The sequence below is a fragment of the Silene latifolia genome, chromosome 6, assembly GCF_048544455.1.
Source record: "Silene latifolia isolate original U9 population chromosome 6, ASM4854445v1, whole genome shotgun sequence".
In the NCBI taxonomy this organism is placed as follows: domain Eukaryota; kingdom Viridiplantae; phylum Streptophyta; class Magnoliopsida; order Caryophyllales; family Caryophyllaceae; genus Silene; species Silene latifolia.
Genome location: NC_133531.1, coordinates 57,259,035 through 57,283,934, shown reverse-complemented (window position 1 = coordinate 57,283,934; position 24,900 = coordinate 57,259,035). Strand labels below are relative to the sequence as shown.

General features: G+C 40.4%; 1 protein-coding gene across 1 annotated transcript; it reads right to left on the bottom strand.

Annotated features, from left to right (window-relative positions):
- Nucleotides 1–18,206: 18,206 nt before the first annotated feature.
- LOC141586803 (stress enhanced protein 2, chloroplastic-like) lies at nucleotides 18,207–20,315 on the bottom strand. Its single transcript, XM_074408154.1, has 2 exons — nucleotides 19,692–20,315; nucleotides 18,207–18,824 (listed from the first exon to the last, which is right to left on the bottom strand). Exons 1-2 carry the CDS (start codon nucleotides 20,031–20,033, stop codon nucleotides 18,537–18,539), a joined length of 630 nt encoding a protein of 209 aa, XP_074264255.1. The 5' UTR covers nucleotides 20,034–20,315; the 3' UTR covers nucleotides 18,207–18,536.
- Between the last annotated feature and the right edge of the window lie 4,585 nt (nucleotides 20,316–24,900).

Genomic DNA, 24,900 nt, shown 5'->3' with positions numbered 1-24,900 from the left:
ACTGGCTCTAACTAATATAGCTAGGGAAGTCGGGTCGAATCCACAGAGAGGTAGGAATCTGTCGGCTAAACTTAAGTTCGTCCAAGTAACCAATTTGGGGGTTTATAAAATGTGATTTCTAAACTAAGAGAATAAGGAAAAGAGAATTAAAGGGAAGGGGTTTAACAGATAAAGGAGAATAGCTAAGACAAACGGTTCACCATAATCATCCGGTCGAGTAATCTAGGTCCCAGTCAATGCAAAGATTTGGTCTAAGGGGTAGCGAACGTCACCTTTCGGTCCTTAATTCACCCTAAAGTGTAAACAGTTTAACTTTCGCCCTCGCTGCAATACTCTATTGTTCGCTACTAGTCCGCTCTTCCAACCTTTCGGTCCAGGTCAAGGTCCACTAAGAATAAGGGTCTAATCTGCTTCGACTCAATTAGGCAATTACAATTAATTGTAGCATTTAAACAACAAAGACTATGACTAGCATTAACCTAGTAAATCGATTACTCTCCCTTCAAATCATGGATCCCCTATAGTCTTAGCAAGGGAAATTTAGCTACTCATGACTGTCGGGTTAACAATCACAATAACCAAGCAATTAAAACTAAGCATGGTGATAATACTACGGGGAAACCGATTGAACAATTATAAGCAAAGAGAAAAAGGGTTTAAAAGCAGTAGATACGATTAATAAATAAAACTAGGTTGGTAATACCGAATCCGAGTAGCAAAGTAGAGAATAGAAATCCAAAGAACAATGATAGAAGTAGCAGTCGAAATGTACGTAGTCAAGAGATGGGAGTAACGTGATGTTCCCCTCAGTCTTATACTGAAAAATCACCTTAAACCTAATCTATGGACTAATTACAAAAGCCCATAAAAGATTAGGCGGAAATAAGCTAAAAGCACACGAAAACCCCTCGATCGAGTAGAACGATTACTCGATCGAACGCAAATCACTCGATCGAGTAAGAACAACCTCTCGATCGAGCACTGCTTGCAGAACTTCCTCGATCGACTCCTTAAACTGGTCGATCGACCAGCCTTGAGTGTGTAGAGCATTCGATCGAGCAGTAAACCACTCGATCGAGTTAAATAGGCACGTCAGACCTTGGATTGCTTTCCAAACTCAGCTCATACGTCTTCCAAATGTTAGATTTCCAAGCTCCAGCTCCTTATTCCCCATGATTGGGACAATTAAGGCTCGATTTGGCTCCTCTTTGGTCAATCCCTGCAAAATACAATAAACGGACCAAAATAGAATATTCGGGGGTATTTGTAGCCAGATGCTACATAAAAAGCACAGAAATGCGTGTAAAAATGAGGTAAAAACCTTATATAAAAGACACGCATCAAATCTCCCCAAACCAAACCTTTGCTTGTCCCCAAGCAAATATGAATGCAACTAAGGGTGAACAATGGAACGGGACCAACGCATCAGCTACAAATCATCTACTAGAACCAATTTAATGCAACAAAATGACAAAATGGCAACTGAAAAGTGCAAACGAGTTAAATTAATGTTTCAAGCTTACTGAACCGTCGACCTTGCAAGACTCAAAGATGTCGGACTCTCACGGGTCGCTCGTCACTCAAAATCAGGCACAAGGTGAGTATAAATGTGAGAGATAGGAAGAAGCAAGACACTCACCTAACTCGACCTATAAGAACATGCATGCAGTTAACATGAATAAAGTCTCTATAACCGTACATATGCATTCCAACCATACTAATGACCAAGACACGTGCCGAGGACTTACATTTGGGTCAGTGAGGTAATGGGTAAGAAGGGGCTAAAATGAATTTGGATGTGTGGGGTTAATAGCCAGGCTAGCAACAAATGATCCAAATATAGATCGCATCCCAACTTCGTACTCATAACAGCAAGATGAAACGGTGCAAAATTATGCACTAAACTCACAAAACACCAAAAATCGTCAACTCCCCATAAAATACAAATAAGGCATGGGAGTGTGAAACATTGTGCAATTCTCATTCTTTTTTTTTTTCATTTCGAATTTTTCATTTTCCATTTTTTTCTTTCTTTCTTTCTTTCTTCGCACTTTTCATTCTTTTTTTTTTTTCAATTCAACATTTTTTTTTCTTTCTTTCCCTTCAATCTTTCCACCATCTTCTGAAATCAGATAAAATAACCATATTGCAATAAAACATTCCAAGAACTACTCGTTACTAGCTCAGCTAGGGTAGGAAGTATTATAGAAAGTAGTTGATAGGACAAAAAGGCAATTTGGCTATGTGAGGCTCATGGGTAGAATGAAATAAAGGGGACTGCCTCTCCTAACACGTGTCACCATCCGCAGACCGAATGCATACAGGTATTAAGAAGACTAGACTCATGCTTATGCAAATTGATGTTACATGTCTTAAAGAGAGTACTACTCACATCCTAAATGAAACCGGTCATGAATGTCACCAGTTTATAAAGCTCTAACCTCAGAATGTAATGTAGCTTGCCGACATAATGAATCAAGTCTATTCGTTCAGATAAGGAAGAAACAAAAACTCGTAGATTATGCACATAGTCACGCCAACTAAATGTCAAGAATATGCAGGGCTCAAGTAAGGGTTCAAAGTAGCGTCAATGTTCAAACGTTCCGACTCAAATTAAACATGAAATTTTTGAAATTTTTTTGAAATTTTTGAAACAAACAACAATGCATGCGAAAATAATAAATATGGAAGCAGAAATGCAAGAAACGATGCAGACACGGATATGGATGCAAACCTCCCCAAACCAAACCGTACAATGTCCTCATTGTACTAAAAATAGGGAAAGAAATGCAAACTGAAAGGAAAAAGAGAGGTGGAGTCGGAAACTTACAAAATGTCATAAGGAGGGACCTCCCCAAACCGACCATGAACATGGGAGGTCAAGAAAAGTCAAGCAGTAGCTCCATAGACGTAAAATAGCAGCTGGAAGTCGAAACTACTCGATCGAGCACCTGGGACAGCTCGATCGAGTGAACCGGTGTATTGGAAGAGCTCGATCGAATGACGGATCACTCGATCGAGTTAACACGGGTTTGGATCAGGTCGATCGAGGACATTATCCCTCGATCGAGTAACAGCTGCATCAGAAAGTGCTCGATCGAACACAAGAACATTCGATCGAGTACTTTAACCTGCAAAGGACGCATTAAAAGCAAGGAAAATACAGAGGGGGGTTCATAAACACCGTCTAAAGTTCAACGTAAAGCTAAAGAAAAACAAATAGTTCAACAAAAGTACAAATAAAACTGTCCGGGCTGCCTCCCGGAGAGCGCTGGTTTAAGAGGTCCCGCACGACCTTTCTGGTATCAAGTAACTGGCGCGTCGAGCTCGTCGAAGTGCAAGACTTCAACGCGGTTGTCCGCTTCACTCGCCTCATAGTAATGCTTCACATATTGGCCATTCACCTTGAATCTATGACCCTCGGAATCTTCAAGCTCCACGGATCCAAATTTGGTAATACCACCACCGTGTATGGACCACTCCACCTGGACTTCACTTGCCGGAAATAGTCTCAACCGGGCATTAAACAAAGAACACCTTCCCCGCCCCACATGAAACTCCCGAGGTAGGATTCTCTTGTCATGCCATCTCTTCGTCTTTTCCTTGTAAATGCGCGAGCTGTCATAGGCATTAAGTCTAAACTCCTCTAATTCATCAAGCTGCAAAAGACGATTCTGACCACACAATTTAGGATCATAATTAAGCTCACGGATTGCCCACCAGGCCTTACATTCCAGCTCAACAGGTAAGTGACACGATTTCCCATAAACTAACCTATAAGGTGATGCACCAATTGGTGTCTTAAAGGCAGTTCTATAAGCCCATAATGTGTCATCTAGCTTAAGACTCCAGTCTTTCCGTGATTTAGAAACTACTTTAGACAAGATCTCTTTCACTCACGATTAGAGACGTCTACTCGACCACTAGTTTGGGGATGATACCCCAAACCACGCCGTGTTGGACACCAACTCTGCACGATATGGAAGTGAGTTTCTTTTCTTTAAAATGCATCCCCCCATCACTAATGACGACCCTAGGGACACCAAAACGGGGGAAAATGATCTTTTTGAACATTTTTATCACGGTCTTACCATCACAATGAGGTGAAGCAATTGCCTCAACCCATTTTGACACATAGTCTACAGCTACTAAGATGTACCTGTTACCTTTACTGGACGGGAACGGTCCTTGGAAATCAATGCCCCAGACATCGAAAACCTCAACCTCTAGGATGCCGTTTTGTGGCATCTCATGTCTCTTTGAAATGTTCCCGATCGTTGGCAAGCATCACAAGTCCGAAACAAAAGACTTGGCGTCCAAAACAAAGAAGGCCAGTAAAACCAGACTGAAGTACCTTAGCCACGGTGCGCGATGGACCGTGGTGACCACCATATGAAGAGGAATGACAGCCTTCCAGGACTATTTTGGTCTCCCACTGCGGAATACACCGTCTGTAGAGACCGTCCGCACATTCCTTAAACAAGTAAGGATCATCCTGTATATCTTAGCGTTATACGAAAACGCTTCTTTTGGGATGAGAAAGGTCGGGGCGGCTTGCCACACGACAACGGTTAGCTATATCTCGCATACCAAGGTTCCTGGTCAACAATAGACGATATAACAAAGAATTAAAGTATCGCCAAGAAAAGAATCATCAATAGGTAGAGAATCTTCCCCTTCTTGTCGCATCGATCGCGACAAGTGATCGCCTACAACGTTCTCGGCTCCTTTCTTGTCCTTAATCAGAAATCAAACTCCCGAAGGAGGAGTATCCATCTCAAGAATCGTGGTTTTGCCTCCTTCTTAGCAAGGAGGTGCCTCAAAGTGCATGGTCGGTAAAAACAAGACTTCGACCCAACTAAATAAGTACGAAACTTCTAAGGCATAAACTACACTAATGCTCCTTCTCGATGGTAGTGTACTTCACTTGAGCCTCATCCAGAGTTCGGCTCGCATAGTAAATAGCATTCAAGGCTTTGTCTTTCCTCCGGCTAGCACCGCTCCTAGTGCGTAGTCACTCGCGTCACACATGATCTCAAACGGCAAGTCCCGTTGGGAGGTCAGATGATCGGCGCGGAGACTAAGGCCTGCTTTAACCTCGTTAAAAGCGAAAAGACAAGCATCGAAACACAAAAGGGGCATCTTTAAGCAACAGCTGTATAAGTGGTTTAGCAATTTGGAGAAATCCTTGATAAACCTAAGAATAAAAACCTAGGCGTGACCAAGGAAGCTCCTCACCCCCTTAACATTAACAGGAGGTGGCAATTGCTGAATCACTTCCACCTTTGCTTTATCAACTTCTATTCCCCTATCCGAAACTAAGTGCCCTAAGACAACTCCCTCGTTGACCATAAAGTGGCACTTCTCCCAATTCAAAGACAAGGTTAACCTCAATACAAATACCGCAAAACTTTCTCAAGGTTAGACAGACAGTTAGAAAAATCACTTCCGTATACACTGAAATCGTCCATAAAAACTTCCATGATAGACTCAATATACTCTGAAAATATCCCCATCATACACCTTTGGAAGGTGGCGGGGGCATTGCACAAACCAAAAGGCATTTCGCGATACGCAAAAACGCCCTTAGGATGGTAAATGTAGTCTTAGCCGATCGTCTGGTGGGATAGGGATCCAAAGAACCCCGAATACCCGTCTAAATAGCGTAAAAAATTTATGAGAAGCTAACCTTTCTACCATTTGATCAATAAAAGGAAGGGAAAAGTGATCTTTCTTGGTGGCGGCATTCAGCTGTCTGTAATCTATGCACATCCGCCAACCAGTTACTACTTGAGTAGGTATTAATTCATTTTTCTCATTCTTAACTACGGTTGTCCCTCCTTTCTTCGGGACTACCTGTACTGGGCTTACCCATCTAGAATTACCTACGAGAATAAATAATACCTGCATCCAGCAGCCTTCATTACCTCACCATCACAACATCCTCGCATTTTCTGGTTCACCGACGCCGACCCTGTCTGCAAGGTTTGTGATCCTCCTCCAGCTCTATCCTGTGCATACAAATATCGGGACTAATCCCCGTGATATCATCCAGTGAATAGCCCATTGCTTTCCTATTTTTCTTAAGTATAGCTAACAAAGAGGTTAGCTGATCATCACTAAGCTTGGCACTGACAATGACTGGATATTGCTCTGTATCGTCTAGAAAAGCATATTTAAGATGAGATGGGAGGGGCTTACGTTCCGGTACCTTTACCTCAATGGAGCAAAGAGTGCTGATCATTTGTTCCACCTGCTCCCCATCATGCTCATCTAAATCATCAACAAGCAAATCCAACGCAGCGTCATCGTCCTCCGGGCTATCTCGCACACTCATCAAAAAGCATGAGAGCTTCCAAAGGGTCCTTCATAAAAGAACCCGACCGTAAGTCATAATAGACTCATCAATGATATCGACCGAATAGCAAGTGTCCTCTATCATTGGGTGGGCTAAAGTACTGGGTAAACTAAATGTGATAGCGTCATCCCCTCTCGCAAGAGTCGACGCCTTGTCGACATCAATAACGGCCCCAGCCGTACAAAGGAATGGTCTTCCTAAGATAATTTGGGTCCGGTGTCCTCACTATATCCAAAACAATGAAATCTACTGGGATGTAAAGCTTGCCTATTTTTACAGTGCACATCCTCCAGACACCTAAGGGTCTCCTAACAGATCTATCGGCCATCTGTAGGGTAATGTTAGTCACCTTGAAATGACTCATCTTCAATTTCTTGCAGACAGGAAGGGGCATGACACTAACACTGGCACCTAAATCGCAAAGGGCCTTATCAATAACCATATTGCCTATGACACAAGTAATAGAAAAGCTGCCCGGATCTTTCATTTTTGGAGGGGCTTTATTCAACAGTAAATTACTAGACTCTTCCATAAATGAAATTGTCTCAAATTCGCTCAAATTTCTCTTACGCGTCACAATATCTTTCATAAACTTAGCGTAAGTGGGTACCCGAGTAACAAGTTCGGAAAAGGGACAGCTTATTACAAGGTTCTTCACGATGTCCACAAACTTACCGTGACATCGTTGCTCGATCCTCGCGTCCTTCAGACGACTTGGGAAGGGTACCCTGGTAGCGATGAGCGGTCCCGCAACCTTTCCTTTACCCTTATCAATGCGTGACGCGTCTCCACAAAGCAGGGGAAGATGACACGGTGGCGGTGATTAGATAGTAAATTGGAATTTCCGCCACTTGAAGTCTTGGATCGAGTACCTTTGTCGCTCGATCGACCTTGTTCTTCACTCGATCGAGTGATTTCTTCAGCTGAGTTCCTCGATCGAGTAGTAGTGTCACTCGATCGACCGTCTTGGAATTCTGCACCTCTCGATCGAGCACCATTTTCACTCGATCGAGTCACTGGACGATTAGAACCGCTCGATCGAGTAGAAGCGTCACTCGATCGAGTGGTTATAGCACACGCATCAAGTATTTCCTGCAAGAACTCGTCTAGATCATCATCTGAGTCATCATCAGCTGTCAACACCTCATTTTCTTCATGAATAAGGTCATTTTGCAAATTCATCGCACTGGCTGGATCGCAAATTGGAAGAAACTTGGCTTGATCCGTCGCGTGTGTTAACTGCGCGACTTGCTCTTTCAATTCCGATATAACCGTATCAGATTTCTTCTCTTGCAGAGGGAGAGACCGGTTGTGGTACTGGCGTAGAAGGGGTAGAGACGCTCTTTATCTCTTCATATAGCTGAGAAAAAGGAACCCCTTGCTTGTACTTCTTGTAAGCAAGGGCGCGCTCTATACTTGCTACACATTCATAAAGGTCATGTCCTTCCTCGCCACATCTACCACATGGCTCTGTATGCTCTGTAATCGTAGGCATCTTGCAAATAAACTTTCGAGGCAAAAGTTAACCTGCAGCTGATCAACTTTGCGAAAAAATGAGATCGGTCTCAAGGAATAAATTCCCTGAGACGAGAGACAAACTTAATTAAAGCAACAAATGTGCGCCACCTCCCCGGTAACGGCGCCAAAATTTGACACGTCCGTCGCGACTGTCAAAAAAAATAACCAACCTGGCTCTAACTAATATAGCTAGGGAAGTCGGGTCGAATCCACAGAGAGGTAGAAATCTGTCGGCTAAACTTAAGTTCGTCCAAGTAACCAATTTGGGGGTTTATAAAATGTGATTTCTAAACTAAGAGAATAAGGAAAAGAGAATTAAAGGGAAGGGGTTTAACAGATAAAGGAGAATAGCTAAGACAAACGGTTCACCATAATCATCCTGGTCGAGTAATCTAGGTCCCAGTCAATGCAAGACGGTCTAAGGGGTAGCGAACGTCACCTTTCGGTCCTTAATTCACCCTAAGGTGTAAACAGTTTAACTTTCGCCCTCACCGCAATACTCTATTGTTCGCTACTAGTCTGCCTCTTCCAACCTTTCGGTCCAGGTCAAGGTCCACTAAGAATAAGGGTCTAATCAAGGTCGACTCAATTAGGCAATTACAATTAATTGTAGCATTTAAACAACAAAGACGGCACTAGCATTAACCTAGTAAATCGATTACTCTCCCTTCAAATCATGGATCCCCTATAGTCTTAGCAAGGGAAATTTAGCTACTCATGACTGTCGGGTTAACAATCACAATAACCAAGCAATTAAAACTAAGCATGGTGATAATACTACGGGGAAACCGATTGAACAATTATAAGCAAAGAGAAAAAGGGTTTAAAAGCAGTAGATACGATTAATAAATAAAACTAGGTTGGTAATACCGAATCCGAGTAGCAAAGTAGAGAATAGAAATCCAAAGAACAATGATAGAAGTAGCAGTCGAAATGTACGTAGTCAAGAGATGGGAGTAACGTGATGTTCCCCTCAGTCTTATACTGAAAAATCATCTTAAACCTAATCTATGGACTAATTACAAAAGCCCATAAAAGATTAGGCGGAAATAAGCTAAAAGCACACGAAAACCCCTCGATCGAGTAGAACGATTACTCGATCGAACGCAAATCACTCGATCGAGTAAGAACAACCTCTCGATCGAGCACTGCTTGCAGAACTTCCTCGGTCGACTCCTTAAACTGGTCGATCGACCAGCCTTGAGTGTGTAGAGCATTCGATCGAGCAGTAAACCACTCGATCGAGTTAAATAGGCACGTCAGACCTTGGATTGCTTTCCAAACTCAGCTCATACGTCTTCCAAATGTTAGATTTCCAAGCTCCAGCTCCTTATTCCCCATGATTGGGACAATTAAGGCTCGATTTGGCTCCTCTTTGGTCAATCCCTGCAAAATACAATAAACGGACCAAAATAGAATATTCGGGGGTATTTGTAGCCAGATGCTACATAAAAAGCACAGAAATGCGTGTAAACATGAGGTGAAAACCTTATATAAAAGACACGCATAAAAAATGATGGGTATTAGGATAGAGTTGGCACCACAGAAGAGAGGTAATCGTACATTTTTACCGTCAGCAGCTTATACCCTTTCACGGAATGAGAAAAAAGAGTTATGTGCATGCTTGAATGGAATTAAAGTGCCACATGTTTATTCGTCGAACATCAAAAGCCTAGTGTCGATGCAAGACCTAAAACTCATCGGGTTAAAGTCACATGATTGTCACACTTTGATGCAACAATTACTATCTGTGGCTATTCGTTCCATTTTACCTGAAAAGGTAAGATATGCTATAACTAGATTCTGTCTCTTCTTCCAGTCCATATGCGAGAAAGTCATCGATCCCGATGACGCGGATTCATTGCAGGACCTCGTTGTAACCTCTCTTTGTCAGTTGGAAATGTATTTTCCACCCTCTTTCTTCATTATCATGATTCATTTGACCATTCACTTGGTTAGGGAGATTTTTTACCTTGGGCCCGTGTACTTGAGATACCAGTATCCTTTCGAAAGACTGATGAAAGTCTACAAGGACTATACATCTAATCGATATCGTCTGGAAGGTTGTATTGCTGAACGCGTTATTTTAGACGAAGCTCTTTCATATTGTTACTCTCATCTCTCCCCTGAGGAGTTGATTGACGTTCCTAAGAATCGTCATAGTGACTGGATGACCGGAAAAGGTATTAGGGGCCGGGTTGAAAAAATTGTGACACGTGAAATGTTGCATTTAACACACACGTATGTGCTAAACAACGAAGATGAGGTGCAACCTTATATTCAACAACACAAAGATGAGCTCAAATACGATCACCCAAACAAGACCGAGAAGTGGATTGCGAACGAGCATACGAAGACGTTTGCAGAGTGGTTTAGGAATATTGTCTTAGAGTGTACGGATCAAACTGGTGATGACATCTCTCCTAGGTTACTACGTATTGGTTTAGGTCCAAATGCCAAGGTCACCTTTTACAGCAGTTTTGCCATTAGTGGATATACTTTTTACACCCGCGAGCAAGATGAGTTAAGCACAATGCAAAATAGTAGTGTGAGTTCTGAATTTGAGGCAATGCACTTTGCTAATTCAAAAGATAAAAAGCCTATTTGGGGAAAATGCCTTTATTATGGCGTTATTCAAGAAATATTGGTACTAGATTACATTGATTTCACAATGCCTTTATTTCGATGTAACTGGGTTGATAACAACCTCCATTGTGTCCGAAAGGATAAGATGAGATTTACGTTGGTCAATCTGGGTAAGGTTGGCAATAATAAGGATGATCCTTTCATAATGGCATCCCAACCTAAACAAGTGTTCTATGTCATCGATCTTATGGATATGAAGTGGTCTGTTGTACTGTCTATAAGGAGTAGAAGGAGTAGTCCATCCGATAATGGTGATGATGATCAGGATGTCGTTTTTGAGGGAATGGATCACTCTATCACTGTATCTTATTTCGACGATGTTGACACTGATCATGAGGACACTGAAAGCATCTATATGCGTGATGACCATGGTGAAAGTATTTGGGTTAACGAAGAAACTATGACATCCAAGAAACGTCCCGATCCTGAGATAGTTCATCGGACACAAATATATGGACGACCAAAATTTTGAGTCATTTTCAGACCAATAATTTGATGGTTTAATTTATTGGTAAATCAATAATGGTCATTGTTAAATAAAAATTCCCAAATTTGTATGACATAGTAAATCCTGTAGCTTAGATATGCAGTATGCATGCATGCTGGTGTTGTCTTATTTTCTTGATCTTATTATTAGATGTGGATGTTTGGTGTTGAAATTGTCAATAATGTTGCAAAGATATGGCGCTTCATTACATAATTATGTATTGTTACAGTTTGGACCGAATGGAATTACGATAATTTTTAAAAAAAAGGTTCAACAATAACAACGGTTATATTTAAATTACCCGTTGTTAATACTTTTAACAACGGTTATAGTTACATTACCCATTGTTATTACTTTCAACAACGGTTGTAGTACCCCTACCCGTTGTCATTGATTTTTTTGACATATTTCATTTTGGCGCAAATTTGGTGAAAATATATTACAACGGGTATATTTTAACCGTTGTAATAAAGTTTTGACAACGGTTGACTTTTATTGACCCGTTGTTACTAACATATAACAACGGTTTTGCTTTGAGCACCCGTTGTCAATAGTTTGTCTTAATAAAAAACTAATTTACAAACACATACAACATACCACACAAACACACACAACACCAGTTCAACCGTTGGTATCCTGAGTTTATTCTTCTCTCTTCCTCGCTTTCTACATTCTCGCTTTTTACGTCGCCCGCTTAAACGCCCGATTCCGTTGCCTTCCCTTATCATCCTGCTCGTTCTCTTTATCATCATCATCATCATCAGGTATGTTCACTTTAATTTTGTGTTTCGTCATTAGGGTTTTAAGACGATCATTTTTTTCTTTTTCATGCATCTGTTTGTTTTTCGTCTTCTTTGTTATCTTTATCATCCCGCATCATCTACTTCACTCCTCTTATTAGGGTTTAGGATTTTAGAAGCTCAATCTGTTGTTTTAAATTTTCATTCCTATTAGAGTTTAGGGTTTTAGATAATACTCTGCATGTACATTGTTAAGTTATTCATTTCCTATTTCATTCATATTTGGGTTTTAGGATTATCATGGGTGAAAAACGAAAAAGAAGTCAAAAGAATAATAAGGCTGGGGATAATAAGCCTGGTGAGAGGGGTGCTACGAAGTGCCCGAAAGCCCTTGCAGCTATATATAGCCGCTAAAGACCCGATGGAAATAACATGGAGCTCGAAGGGTTTCCCTACTGGTCCAAATGCGGGTTATTTATCCGATTGGATTGGATCGATGTTGCACAAGACAATTTGTGCCTATCCATTTAGATGATGTTAGAACTTTGAATCCAAAATTGGCAGAGTTATACTTGGCTCGTGTAAAGGAAGCCTTTATTATACCCGATGAAAGCCATGATAAGTATTTAATGCATAAGGCGGCGGATGTCCACATGCAAAGGAAGTGTGACGTTGCTAGGGATTGGTTGTATGTGGACAAGGCAACGGGAGAGATGCGTAAGAGCCCACCGCAAACAAGTGTCCCACCATCACCAGAACAATGGGATATTTTCAAAGAGATGAGAACTACGAGAAGTTTCAGTTAAATATCCTCGCCTTTTAACGATTTACCTATCATTTTTTTAATTAATGAGTCCTTTATATAATCTTTTTATTATCTCATCTACTTGCGCTTTTATATAATTATTTGAAGGCCGTTAGCTGAAGAAATCGTGCTAACATTTCATGCAAGAAGGGGAAATGGTATGGTTCTCGAGGCGGTTCTGAAAAAAGATAGAAGAGAACCTCGTAAGTAGCATGCATTATTCCCCCGTGAGACTTTATTTTTTTAATCACACTTGGACTTGCATTGATACACATTTACATGTATAAATGTTACCATGTTAATGTGTAGGTGGCAAAGGGAGTGACCAACTTGGATCGGCATGTAACTTATAAAGAAGGGCACACGCCTAAAGGATCCCGGTCGCGTGACAAATATGATGAGGAAGTGTTGGCCAACATAGTAAGCATTATTTTATTAAGACGAGTTCATTACTAACTTTATTATTTTAGTCACAAATATAATTTGAAGTTTATTTAATATATTATAGGACAACGTATTGAAAGAGGTAGAAGAAGGGAAATTCACTCAAAGGGTCGTAATGACGTTCTTGCTAGAGCGATCGGCCGACCCGAACATCCAGGTCGTTTGAGGGGCGTCCCGTTACAGGTTGGAGTAACGAAATATTATGGGACAACTGCCCCGATAAAGAAGAAAAGGAAGACTAAGCCTGAGAAGGCTGACATGGTACCATTTATTCTATTATTTTCATTTAAGTTCAATTCACATGTTATTGTTGGGATAAAAATTACTGACACATTACATTCTTGGCACGCAGCTTCAGTTAATGGCATCCGTACTATTAAAATTGAATGCTGGAGGCAACCTTTCCGAAGAAGAAGTGAAGATGATGAAGAATGTCATTTATAAAGGGGGTAATAAGGTACAACAGATTGGTCAAGAGGCCGCTACTACCTTGGCAATACATGAGAAGGAAGTATCGGTCAACGAGATTCAGAAAGATCAAGTACCTAATGCTTCTGAAGTTGTAACAACTAAAGCCGATCAGGTACCTAATACTTCCTTATTTTTTTTTTTTTTTTTTTTGGATAAGATCAGGGGGTGTGTTCCCTGCCAGCTCTAATGCTATAACTTCTGACATCGTGCCATTGGTTAATTTTATTAGGTAAATAATGGGTCCGAAAAGGAGATGCAACTTGAGAAGACGGTGATGGAAAACAAAAAGATACATCCCTTCAAGTCGCTTCCTGTTTTTCGCATAAGGTATGCATGAAGTGTTTAATTAGTTAAATTTATATGAATTCTATTAAATTTTGTGATATAATAATGTATGTGTATATTCTTCAAAGCCGTAAACAAGAGGCCGCTTATTCTTGTCGACCCTAAATTCGAAAATCCATATGTGCGTGTTGGCCGGGTCTCGTAGAAATGCACACCAAATCAACAACAGAATCGTAGTAGTTCATGGCGAAAAACTTTTGCCGAATCATAGAAAAGTAGAGATAACTACAAATCTTTCCAGTGCCATGAAAACTTTCAACCGCTCGTCCCGATTCAGGACGACATTACCATTCTCCGGGAGATGCGGTTGGGAGTTTCATCCAATGGCTGAAACTCACATCTACTTGGCCTCGGTCGCCTCCGTCTCAAAGAAATGAAAGCAAATGGGGTTAGAAGAAATACCTTTATATATATGTTAAATTTTTAATTGTTGAATGTTTTTATATGTTAAATTTATATGTTATTTTTTTTTGTAGGGAACAAAAAAGCCGGCTTTGGCGGATAAGCCGAAGTCCACAGACATGCCAACTACCTCGTCGAGATAACAACTTGATGAGGTATTTAATTAACTTCTCCATTTTTATGAAAACATCCCTTTAATTTTTTTTGTTTCTGTATTTCTAAAAAGCATGAAAATTTTTTGTATGTAGGGAACAGAAAATCCGGCTAAGGCGGATAAGCCTAAGTCCCCGGACATGCCAACTACCTCGTCCAGACAACAACTTGATGAGGCATTTAATTAACTTTTCCTTTTTTTTAAAAACCTCGCTCCCTTATATTTTGTCTGTATTTCTAAAAAGCATGCATGGTAATTTTGTGTAGGGGACAAAAAAGACTGATAAGCCTAAGTCCCCAGTCATACCTGCTACTACTACCTCATCATTGAAAGAGCAGGTTGATGAGGTATTTAGTAAAGTACACTTTTATTTTTATTACTCCAACAAGGATATGTTACCTTTGGAATTTTTATTATTTTAATTATCTACATGTGTAGGCTGGTGGTAGTAGCACAAAATCAAAGAATCATTATTTCCCTGACCTGAAAGAAGTTAGGAGTTTAAACTCTTTACAATATTCTGGGAAGGATTACATGCAAAAAGTAAGAACGGTGACGATGAGGAAACTGCATGAGGAGGCTGGCCGTCGCATAGCCAACGAGCAATTGATAGTTATTCCGCTCGAGGAGGATATTCTAGGGGTTGAGCGCGAAGCACTTATGTCATGGGATATGCTAGCCATTTGGGCTGGCCTAGACCAGATTGATGTCCAACACCTATTTGTTTTGATGAAGTAAGTTTCTTAATAAATAATTTCATATTCTAATATTCTGACTACTAGATAGTGTTTTAAATAATTTAATTAATACCGTAATAATGTAGGATATTGAAATTGAGAGTGATCCCCGAGAAGAAGATTCCATCCGATCAATACAGTTCCTGTGCCCCTATGTTTTATCTTTATTTATTCCAGAATTCTCGTCAAGATCGGGTAGATTATATTGCTCAAAGAATTGGCGATAACCAAGAAGCTGATTTTTGCCCCTTATAATGAAAAAGGGTAATAAACAAATTAATATTACGTTTCCCCCTACAATTGCATTTTCATAACTAATATATGTACTTGTTAATAATGATGATGTTTCTTGATGTAGGACTCATTGGATGCTAGTAGCCATCATGCCGACAAAGAAGAAAGTTTTTTGGTTGGACTCTTTACATAATCAACCAAGCGAGACTTTTAAGCGCTTGATTAATAAGTAAGTTTATAATACTGATTTATTTATAATAACATTAAGTTTCAATTTTTATTTATAGCAAAAAGCCTGTTTTGCCCCTAAAAATGAGTTTCGCTCTCCTTTTTTTTTTTTTTTTTTTTTTTGGGGCCTTTGAGAAGAGAAGAACTAACGATCAAGATCAACCCACGAAAGATTCTGATGATGGCCCTGATTTTATTACGATAACAAGGGTACGTGCTCAAATACAATACATTAAGTGCAAAAATCTGTGTTTAATACTAATACAATACCTAAAGTTCAAGATTCTGATGTGAGCCTTCTCTCGTCCTTTTGTTTTTATGTAATAATAGGCCTCTCGCCACCGGGATAACATACAATGTGGATACTACGTTTGTCGGTTCATGTTGGAGATTATTCGGCGAAGATATATCCTTATTCCCGAAAAGGTTAGTAATTTAATAATGTGTTTATTACTTTTTTTAAATTAGAGCGATGTTGTCTTGCTTGTCGCTATACCATGATGTTGCTATGCGAAGATTTAATATTGTTACAATAATGTCTTGTCTTTGTTTTTTCCGCAGATGTAATCAACCCGTCACAAGAGATTCAAAGAAGACTCAAGTGTAGATATAGACGAGGTAAGGGACATGTTGGGCAAATACGTCTTAGAAATAGAAATGCATGATACTCGAGTTTAGATCGGCTTATTAGTAAATTTTTTGTTGAAGTTAGGAAATGATTAGTTCATGTAAATTTAACTCCTTGTAAGTATATATATATATATATATATATATATATATATATATATATATATATATATATATATATATATATATATATATATATATATATGATCTTTGCTATTGTGGTTGAATTGAATCTATTGAGTTCGATGAACCCAAATGTGTGATTTATCTTTTGGTCTTTGGTATATGGTGTTTGTTGATATATGCAGGTTTTTGAATGGCATGAAACAAATTTAATTTTTAAAAACATTAGGAGTTCGTAATAAAAACGGTTACTAAAAAAAAACCGTTGTGAAGACCTTTCACAACGGTTACTAAAAAAACCGTTGTGAATACCTTTCACAAATACCGCGCATAATATTCAACAACATGTTTTAAACGAAGAACCGTTGTTAAAAGTCTTCACAATTTTGGAGGGAAAGTTACAACAACGGGTTTTAAACTAAGAACCGTTGTTACTACAAATTTCAACAACGGGTATGTATCATATACCCGTTGTTAAAGTCTTCACAATTTTGGAGGGAAAGTTACAACAACGATTATACATATGACAACCGTTGTTATATTATTCCCACCAAATTTTTGAAACACTTTCCACAACGGCTTACACGCAACAACAACGGCTTTTAACCGTGGTGAATACTTTCGACAACGGTTTAAGTAAATAACCTAACCGTTGTAAATACCTTTTACAACGGCCGCTTTAACAACGTCCGCTTTTCGTTTTTACAACGGTTTTTACCCGTTGTTATAGCCTGTATCTGTAGTAGTGATAGGTCTTCTTCTCACATGGCCAAACCATCTTAGTCGGTTTTCCATCATCTTGTCCTCTATTGGTGCCACTTTTACCTTTTCCTTAATCACCTCATTCCTTAACCGATCTTTCCTTGTATGTCTGCACATCCACCTCATCTTTTGAATGTGACAATGTTTCACGGCCCAACACTCGGAACCGTAAAGTAAGGCAGGCCTAATTGCTGTGCGATAAAATTTTCCCTTTAATCTTTGGGGCATATATTTATCGCATAGAAACCCTGAAACACTCTTCCATTTCAACCATCCCGTTTTAATTCTAAATACAATACCCCACTAACAATTAAATTTGAACCACACAAATACAGTAACCACCATATAACAGTAACCACCATATAATTAATTTTTTCTTTTTCTTTCATTTTTCCTTTTTGATTTCACATCCTTACCTTTTGCCAATCAAACACCGTCTTAAAGAATTATAAACAAAGGGTTTTATATTACTGCCGACCAAAGGAACTCCATGAAACTATTCAATATAGGACATTTCATAAAATATTCTAATAATATTTAATTAAGTTATTTTATGGATATTAAGTTCATCCATTATGTGGTGGGATTTACCTAGAAATTTGTTCCCACTATTATCTCTCATAACTTACCCCTCACAATTTTCAGCTGACTCTTTAATGGCAAGACTCAAGAGTCTAAAAAAAGGGAACATATTTATTCTGATTAAGGTTGACCAAGCCTACCTCATTAAGAAACTACACCATCTAAACTGTGAGCCTGAATGTTTGGAAATCGAGTCAGATCTGGGGGGTTTAGAAATCGGGTTATTCATTAAGACGGATCAATTCTTTCAAGCAATAATGGTTGGAGGTAACTAATTGATCTCTTCTATCACCTCCGCATTTAGTTTATACATGTTCATTATGAAACTAGAACATGTTAATTTAGACTATAAAACTTATATTGAATAAACACCAATGTGACTGTGACAATTTTTTAGGTTAATTTGGCCAAATTCTTAACCAATTCTAGTATCAATGACGTTTACGTATACATTCCAAGGAATTGTAACGTGTAATACCAATAGTATGAGAGAAAGGAAAAATACGTAAATCATTGCAAGTTTGCAACTCTAGCATCAACCCATGAATGAAAATATAAGCAGGGTTATCATTATTAGTATTACAGTACAAATGTATTTGGACTTTCGAGTATTGGTCATAGCCACCTTCCTAAAGTCCGTATCACCTAATTAGTCGATCTTTACAATTTTACCTAATCCTCCAAACTAATAACATTTGTTCTATAAACCTATGTATATTTTGGTCTATAATTATATTAATACATTTAGAATAACACAATTTCTCAAATGCAGTGAGACGGCTCCGTCTACCCATCTTTCCGTCAATTACACATTAACACATTTAATCCACAACTTTTATACTTAAGACCGTCTCACAGTGCCAACAGTTCATCTCAAAGATCTTGACCAGGAAATTGGGACTGGTCATCATCAGCATCACTGTCATCGAAAAACAAGCCATCAACAATGTTGTCGATGAGAGTGTCAATGAAGGCGTTGCAGCTGATGCTGAAGATACGGCCAACCTTTTTGCGAGCACTGGTTGAGTACGCAAAACTCGCTGCACAAGCAACAGCAGCTAAACACGCTCCTAACCCTTCTTCTAATCCCTGCACATCCATCTTCTTGAACACTGAGTTGCCTGTTGCTAATTCCACGTATATCGTCGCAGCAAACACTATCTGGTATGTATATATGTACACCCAATTCTTAGTTAGTACAATACATTTATAAGAGTTCAAAGTTCAAACTAGCTATTTCATTCTAGTATTACTTTCCGTCTTGATCATTTGTTTGCCTTTAATTAAAATAACCCTCGTAGAGAATAAAAAAAAGCTAACAAATAATTGGGACATATTAAAATGTGATTTTAATTTACTATACGACAAAAAAAGAAACTTCAATTTCGATCTGTTCTCTCCCATTCGTTCACCTAAATTACTAACCAGACAAGGACTATTGCCTTCTCCCTTTTCACATAATTCCACCAAACAAATGGTTAGGCAAAAGAGTCCTATCTACAATCCTGCGGTATATAGTAGCGAGTGGTACCTATTCGAAATTCCGTCATTTTCGTTTCTATTTGATTGATTTTGTATATGATGGAGTAAAGTAAAATTACCCGTACTTTAAAAACCATATTTCAATGAGTATAATTTTTAGTAACTGCCAATTTTTAAGTTTATTCCTTGGATTTCGTTCCTTAAAATCACGATGTTAGAATGATACTTATTTTACTTACTACTCTTATATATCCAACAACACAAAATCTCATTGAAGACGGCACGTATCCGTCACTTTGGAGTGACGGATACCATTTCCTCTCACAAATGATCCAAATAGAGGAAAGAGGGAAGCACATGGGGGTGCCCCACCTTGTTCCCCCTATCCGTTTTGTGAGTGGCATTACCCGTCACTTGCTTCGACCCGTCTTCAGCAAGACTAACTGATCCAACAAACGTACAAGTGATAAAGAAGATGTAGCCACAAATTAAAGTAGACATAAAAGCAGGAAATAATTAAGGAGTAATAGCAAGAAATAGACGTACCATGGCAAGACGACCAGTGATAATCTCAAAGTCTTGACTCTTCTTACTACTCTCTATATACTCATACAAGTTTGCTAAAAACGGTGACATCAACTCCTCCCTTCCATTACTACTAATATTATTATTATTATTACTTCCTCCAACATCCTTTGATCGTGCCAACGTCTTGATAAGACCACCCTCGCGATCGGATGGTCCATACGATCTAAGGGTGCACAGCCTCGGCTGTAGGATTATTTTCACTTGATCAGGGCTCTCCAAACCTGTCCTCGGCGTTGCAGCTGCTTGTTTAGGCGGCTGCAACTCGCAGTGTATTACACGCGCCGAGGATATAGATGCCATGATGGCTAATGATATTATGGGAAGAAAATAGAATCTCTTTAGAATCCAATAGAGAGCCAAGAAAAATAAAATAAAATAAAAGATAAATGAAGTAAATTGAAGGAATCCTATTTAGTTGGAAATTTGAGGAATTAGAAAAGTACACGATAGGGGTAAGGGACTAAAGGAATGTGAGGAGGAAGGATTGGTTACGTGCTTGTTTTATGGTGCTCTCTCATGTTGCTTTCAGGAGGGCTTTGTTGAATTCAAAGCGTGTATGTATGATTATATATGGAGTGTAGTAGTACTACGTTGTTATTGTGGAGATTCAATTATTTCACGCCAACCCACCAAAACTCCTCAAATTCACGTTATAATTAATAATCATTTAATAATGAGAAATGAGATGGAGCCATACGGTAATATGCACTTTAGTAGATTATCGTGGACTCGTAATATCTTATTCCTCTAACAAATTTTCAATTGATAACTAATGAGTGGTACAGAGGGAGTATACATGTTCTTCCATTTGTACGAAGTATAAGATAAGCTAGTACTAATTTCCAAATAATTAAAATAATTTAGGATTAGCTTGTTTTGAAAATTCTTACTCTGATATGTAATATTCTCATCTTACTTTATTAAAAGGTTGTTTTGATCTTAATTAATGGATTGTTGTCTTGATGAGTTGGTATTGCGTTGTCTACACCAAGAACTTAAATAATGTAGGTTATCTTATGTTCTTGTTTTGTTATTAAGTGTTGTTTTCATCTTACTCTAAAGGAGTTGTTAATTTTAGTTTAACAGAAGTAACATATATACGGAGTATTACGTTATCTGCGTTCATGTGCTAGAATCGGGATGATAATATAATTAAGTTGATGTATGGCGAGGAGTTGAGGACCGGATAGAGGTTCACAGGCGGGAATTGATTTAAGTGAGGAGCATTGTTTGTGGCTTGGTGTAATGAGCCGCAGTTGTAGCACACAATCCCTAAAAATTGCGCGCGCGGTCCTTTCACTTCGAACCCTAGATTTCTTATTTGTACTCATGTATTTTCATTCCTGTTTTTAGTTTCATTTAGTACTCCAAGACTACTTCCTGCGTGTCGAATCTTCGAGTCTCGTTTTTAGTTTAAGATATGTTTTTAGGCGTTTAGAAAACATATCGTTATTCTACACAATCAATGTATCCTGCTACCAGGACCAAACTATCAAATTTGCCTCTATGAGAGGTGCTAGTCAATCAAAAACCGCTTCTCATCCAAAAGCTTGATATTGCTTGTTTCTTGCTTTCAATAATCGTATTGCTTACTTTTATTGTTTTCGTGTGCCGGACTTGATAATCGTGACTAGGATTCCCGACACACCAACCGAGACCGATTACGTATGCACTACTAATCCCTCACTAGTGCACTATTACAAAACTCGTTATCCACATCGGACATTTCGGTATGTGGACATCGGATAAACACCCGATGTAGAGTTCGGTCATGTCCATTGTGGATTAATGTACATCGGATTTTAAACTGATGTCCATTAAAATTTCCAAAACGGATTTCTATATATCTGATGTCCATATATATTAATATACATCCGTGTATAGTTATAATCCGATGTCTTTTAGTATTATGTACATCAGTGTTTAGTTGTAATCCGATGTCTGTTGCTCTTATGTATATCAGTTTACATAGAACTCTGATGTCTTTACATACCTATATTCATCAGTGTTTTACCTAAACTTCATGTGTATTATAAATGATATTACAATCCGTCTACTAATAAAACCGTTGTCCTTTTTCTTGCCATTTTTCTTTTAAAAAACTGGAATTGTTAATTCTAAAACAGGTCATTCATAGATCTGCAGGCTTATCAAAACATAGGCCATTCATAACAAAAAAACACCATCCACAATTCAACAACTAACCAACAAAGGTCGTTCATCATACTTTCATACAACGACCAAAACATAGATTTATATAACGTCGTCCAAATTCAACAACCAAGAAAGGTCGTTCGTCATAGTTTCTTACAACGACCTTACCAAAACATAGTTTATAAAAATGCTGTCCAAATTCAACAACCTACAAAGGTCCAAAACATAGTTTGCAAAATCTAGCTAACACATTACTATGACTAGACATTAAAAAAATAGTTCACCCATAAGTCCCGAACCTCATTGATTTCTTCTTCTGAATAAGCCATTTTGTCTTGAAAAAGCTGTAAATCATGCACATAAAGGTTTCTAATTAGATAATAATGATGGGGCATATTCTGCACCCGCTGACCGAGTCAACATATTGACCAAGGTCAAAGCCAAAAGACAACAAGTCGAAGGAAAAACAGCCTAACCGACAAAGCCTGTCGACCTGTCACTTGGGTCTCGGCTAGGCAACTAGCCAGCCGAGAAGCATATCCACGTACTCACATCCAGTCCCCTCGGCATGGAGTCAACCAGGCCTGCCGGCCTGTCATGGGTCCCTCGGCCGAGGGTAAGACAGTCTTTCCACCTGCTACGCTACTTGACCACTTGGCCACTACGTGACAAAAGGTGAAAGTCTATAAATACTCCACATCTCTCATTGAGAAAATGATCCAAAAAACTAACCGAAATATCTGGTATAAACTCCCTTATCTCTCTACAATATACTTTGCCAAGTTAACATACAACTTATCTCTTTAAGTTTACTGACTTGAGCGTCGGAGTGAGTACGTTCGGCCCCAAGCCGAGCCCTCAGTTTGTTCATCTTGACAAGAAAGAGTGAAAGGAAGAGACAAGCAACGACATCATTCAACTAGTTTAAGTGGTCATAATCCTGCTCCGGAATTACACCCGGAACAATTGGCGCCGTCTGTGGGAACAGATACTAAAAGCTAGTCACCTACATTAAAAAAAACAACAACAAAAAGAACCAAAACCATTCAGCGAGCTAAGAAGATGTCAAAGCAACAAGAAACTGTGATTGAAGGAACTGCATTCTTCCAGGATGACTCGTTCCGTAATCTCGAGATCGGCGATCCCCCACCGGCCGAGTCACTGAGCCGGTGATGTACGGGATGCCGAAAGAGCCAGAAACACCGCTGCCGACCGACCAAGTCACCGTCATGGGACATGTGGTCGATGCGGCCAAATTAAAGCTATTCCTGGACCTAATGGGTAGTACGCCGATCACCCCCACGTCACGACGACGGTGACGGCGGCGCATCCACAGTGACCGGGCCCATAAAGTGACTCAGAACAACTTGACCGGGAGCGATACAAGGAGCCGGGCATGCTAGGACGCCGGCGGAGCCCGTGGTGCCGTGGCGGACCTAAGTCCTTCCCCCACTCGCGGGAGGACGGCGTCGCCGCGCAACAACGAGGCTCGCCCGAAGGAATGAAAGAAGTCCGACTCACCAAAGTCGGACAAGAAGCCCTTCCCGCCATAGGGAGAGAAGCCGGACTAAGGTTGCGAGGAGCGATCGCCGCGTGTCATTCGACACGTGGTCGACACCCCTCGCACCTATGTCCTAGAGGTCCCCGTGCCGACTAAGGTTGTCCGCCCATATCATACAAAAGGGATAGCGACCCAACCGACCATGCCGAGGCTTTCGAGTCGTACATGTCGGTATGGGAGCGACTGATGAGGTGTGGTGCGAGTCTTCCCAACGACCCGCACGGCATGGCTCGGAGTTGGTACAAGGGGCTACCTAATGGCTCGGTATCTTGTTATGCCGACCCTAAGAGACAACTTCATAGTCCGGATGCTTGCAACAAGAGAAGGGTCGTGGAGACATCGGATCTCCTAACTATCCGACGGGGGAGGACGAGTCCCTCCGGCTACGTAAAAGGTTCGACGCTAAGGTTCGGCGATCCGTGAGTGAACACCGAATCGCGGCCTTGCGGCGATGAAAGGCCTCCCGAAAGGCGAGTTCAAAAACGAGGCGATCAAGTGCGAAGACCTCAACCTAGACTCACTTGAAAAGATGGCCGACCGAGCCGTAAAGGTGGAGGACTATCACAAAACCTGGGTAGGCCACGGTGAAGTGGGGCACCCGAGAGAGGAAGAGCCAGGGACAACGTAGATGAAGGACGCCGTGACGGGAATAGGTCACGGCCGAGAGATTTAATAGGAAATGACACTCGGCGGGCGCCGGGGAGTTTGGGACCATACAACCGAAGCGGTACAATAGTCTCACCCCCGGTCGCCTCTCCGTAGGAGGTCTTTACCCTAAGCAAGAATGATGGCCGAGTGGGCAAGGCCCCCAAGGCGAGGGGACGGCGACACGAAGCCGCTTTGCGAGTACCACGGCCACACCGGCCACAAAAACCGACAACTGTCGACATCTAAGGAACGCCATCGAGGAGCTAATCCGAAAGGGGAGCCTCGGCAAGTATGTGGTGGAGGCCCGGAGCAAGCGCCGACGGGCGAATAGAAAATCAATATTCCAACGGATGGGAGTGATCCAGGTTGTCATCGGGGGAAACGAGAACGGTGGGTCGGCTAATGGGCACAAACGGCACCTAAATGAGTTATACCAAGCCATCAACTTTGTGCCCAAAACAAATGATCCCCGCTTCCACCATCCCCGATATAACCATCGGAAAGAAGGACTACGAAGGAGTCGTTGCCCCCGCACGACGACCCGCTTGTAGTCCACCTGGATATAGCCAACCACTTGGTCAAAAGGTGCCTGATTGACACAGCGCCTACACGAACATCATGTTCGTGGAGTGCTTTCTTAATCTCGGTCCAAAGATTGGAGACCCGAGCCCCCGCATTAACCCGCTATACAACTTCTTCTCTGGGCCGGCTGGTACCCGGGGTCAATCGGGATCGCTGGTGATGTTCGGCCAAGCGGATGCGGCTAAAAATGTTTTATCGAGTTCGTGGTTATCGACGGTTCAT

Bases quoted from the DNA above. Each gene is read 5' to 3' on its own strand.
- LOC141586803 (XM_074408154.1), bottom strand. From the start codon at position 20,033: ATGGCATCTATATCCTCGGCGCGTGTAATACACTGCGAGTTGCAGCCG. The intron at 18,825-19,691 runs GTACGTCTATTT...TATACATACCAG, and splicing joins TCACTGGTCGTCTTGCCATG to ATAGTGTTTGCTGCGACGAT.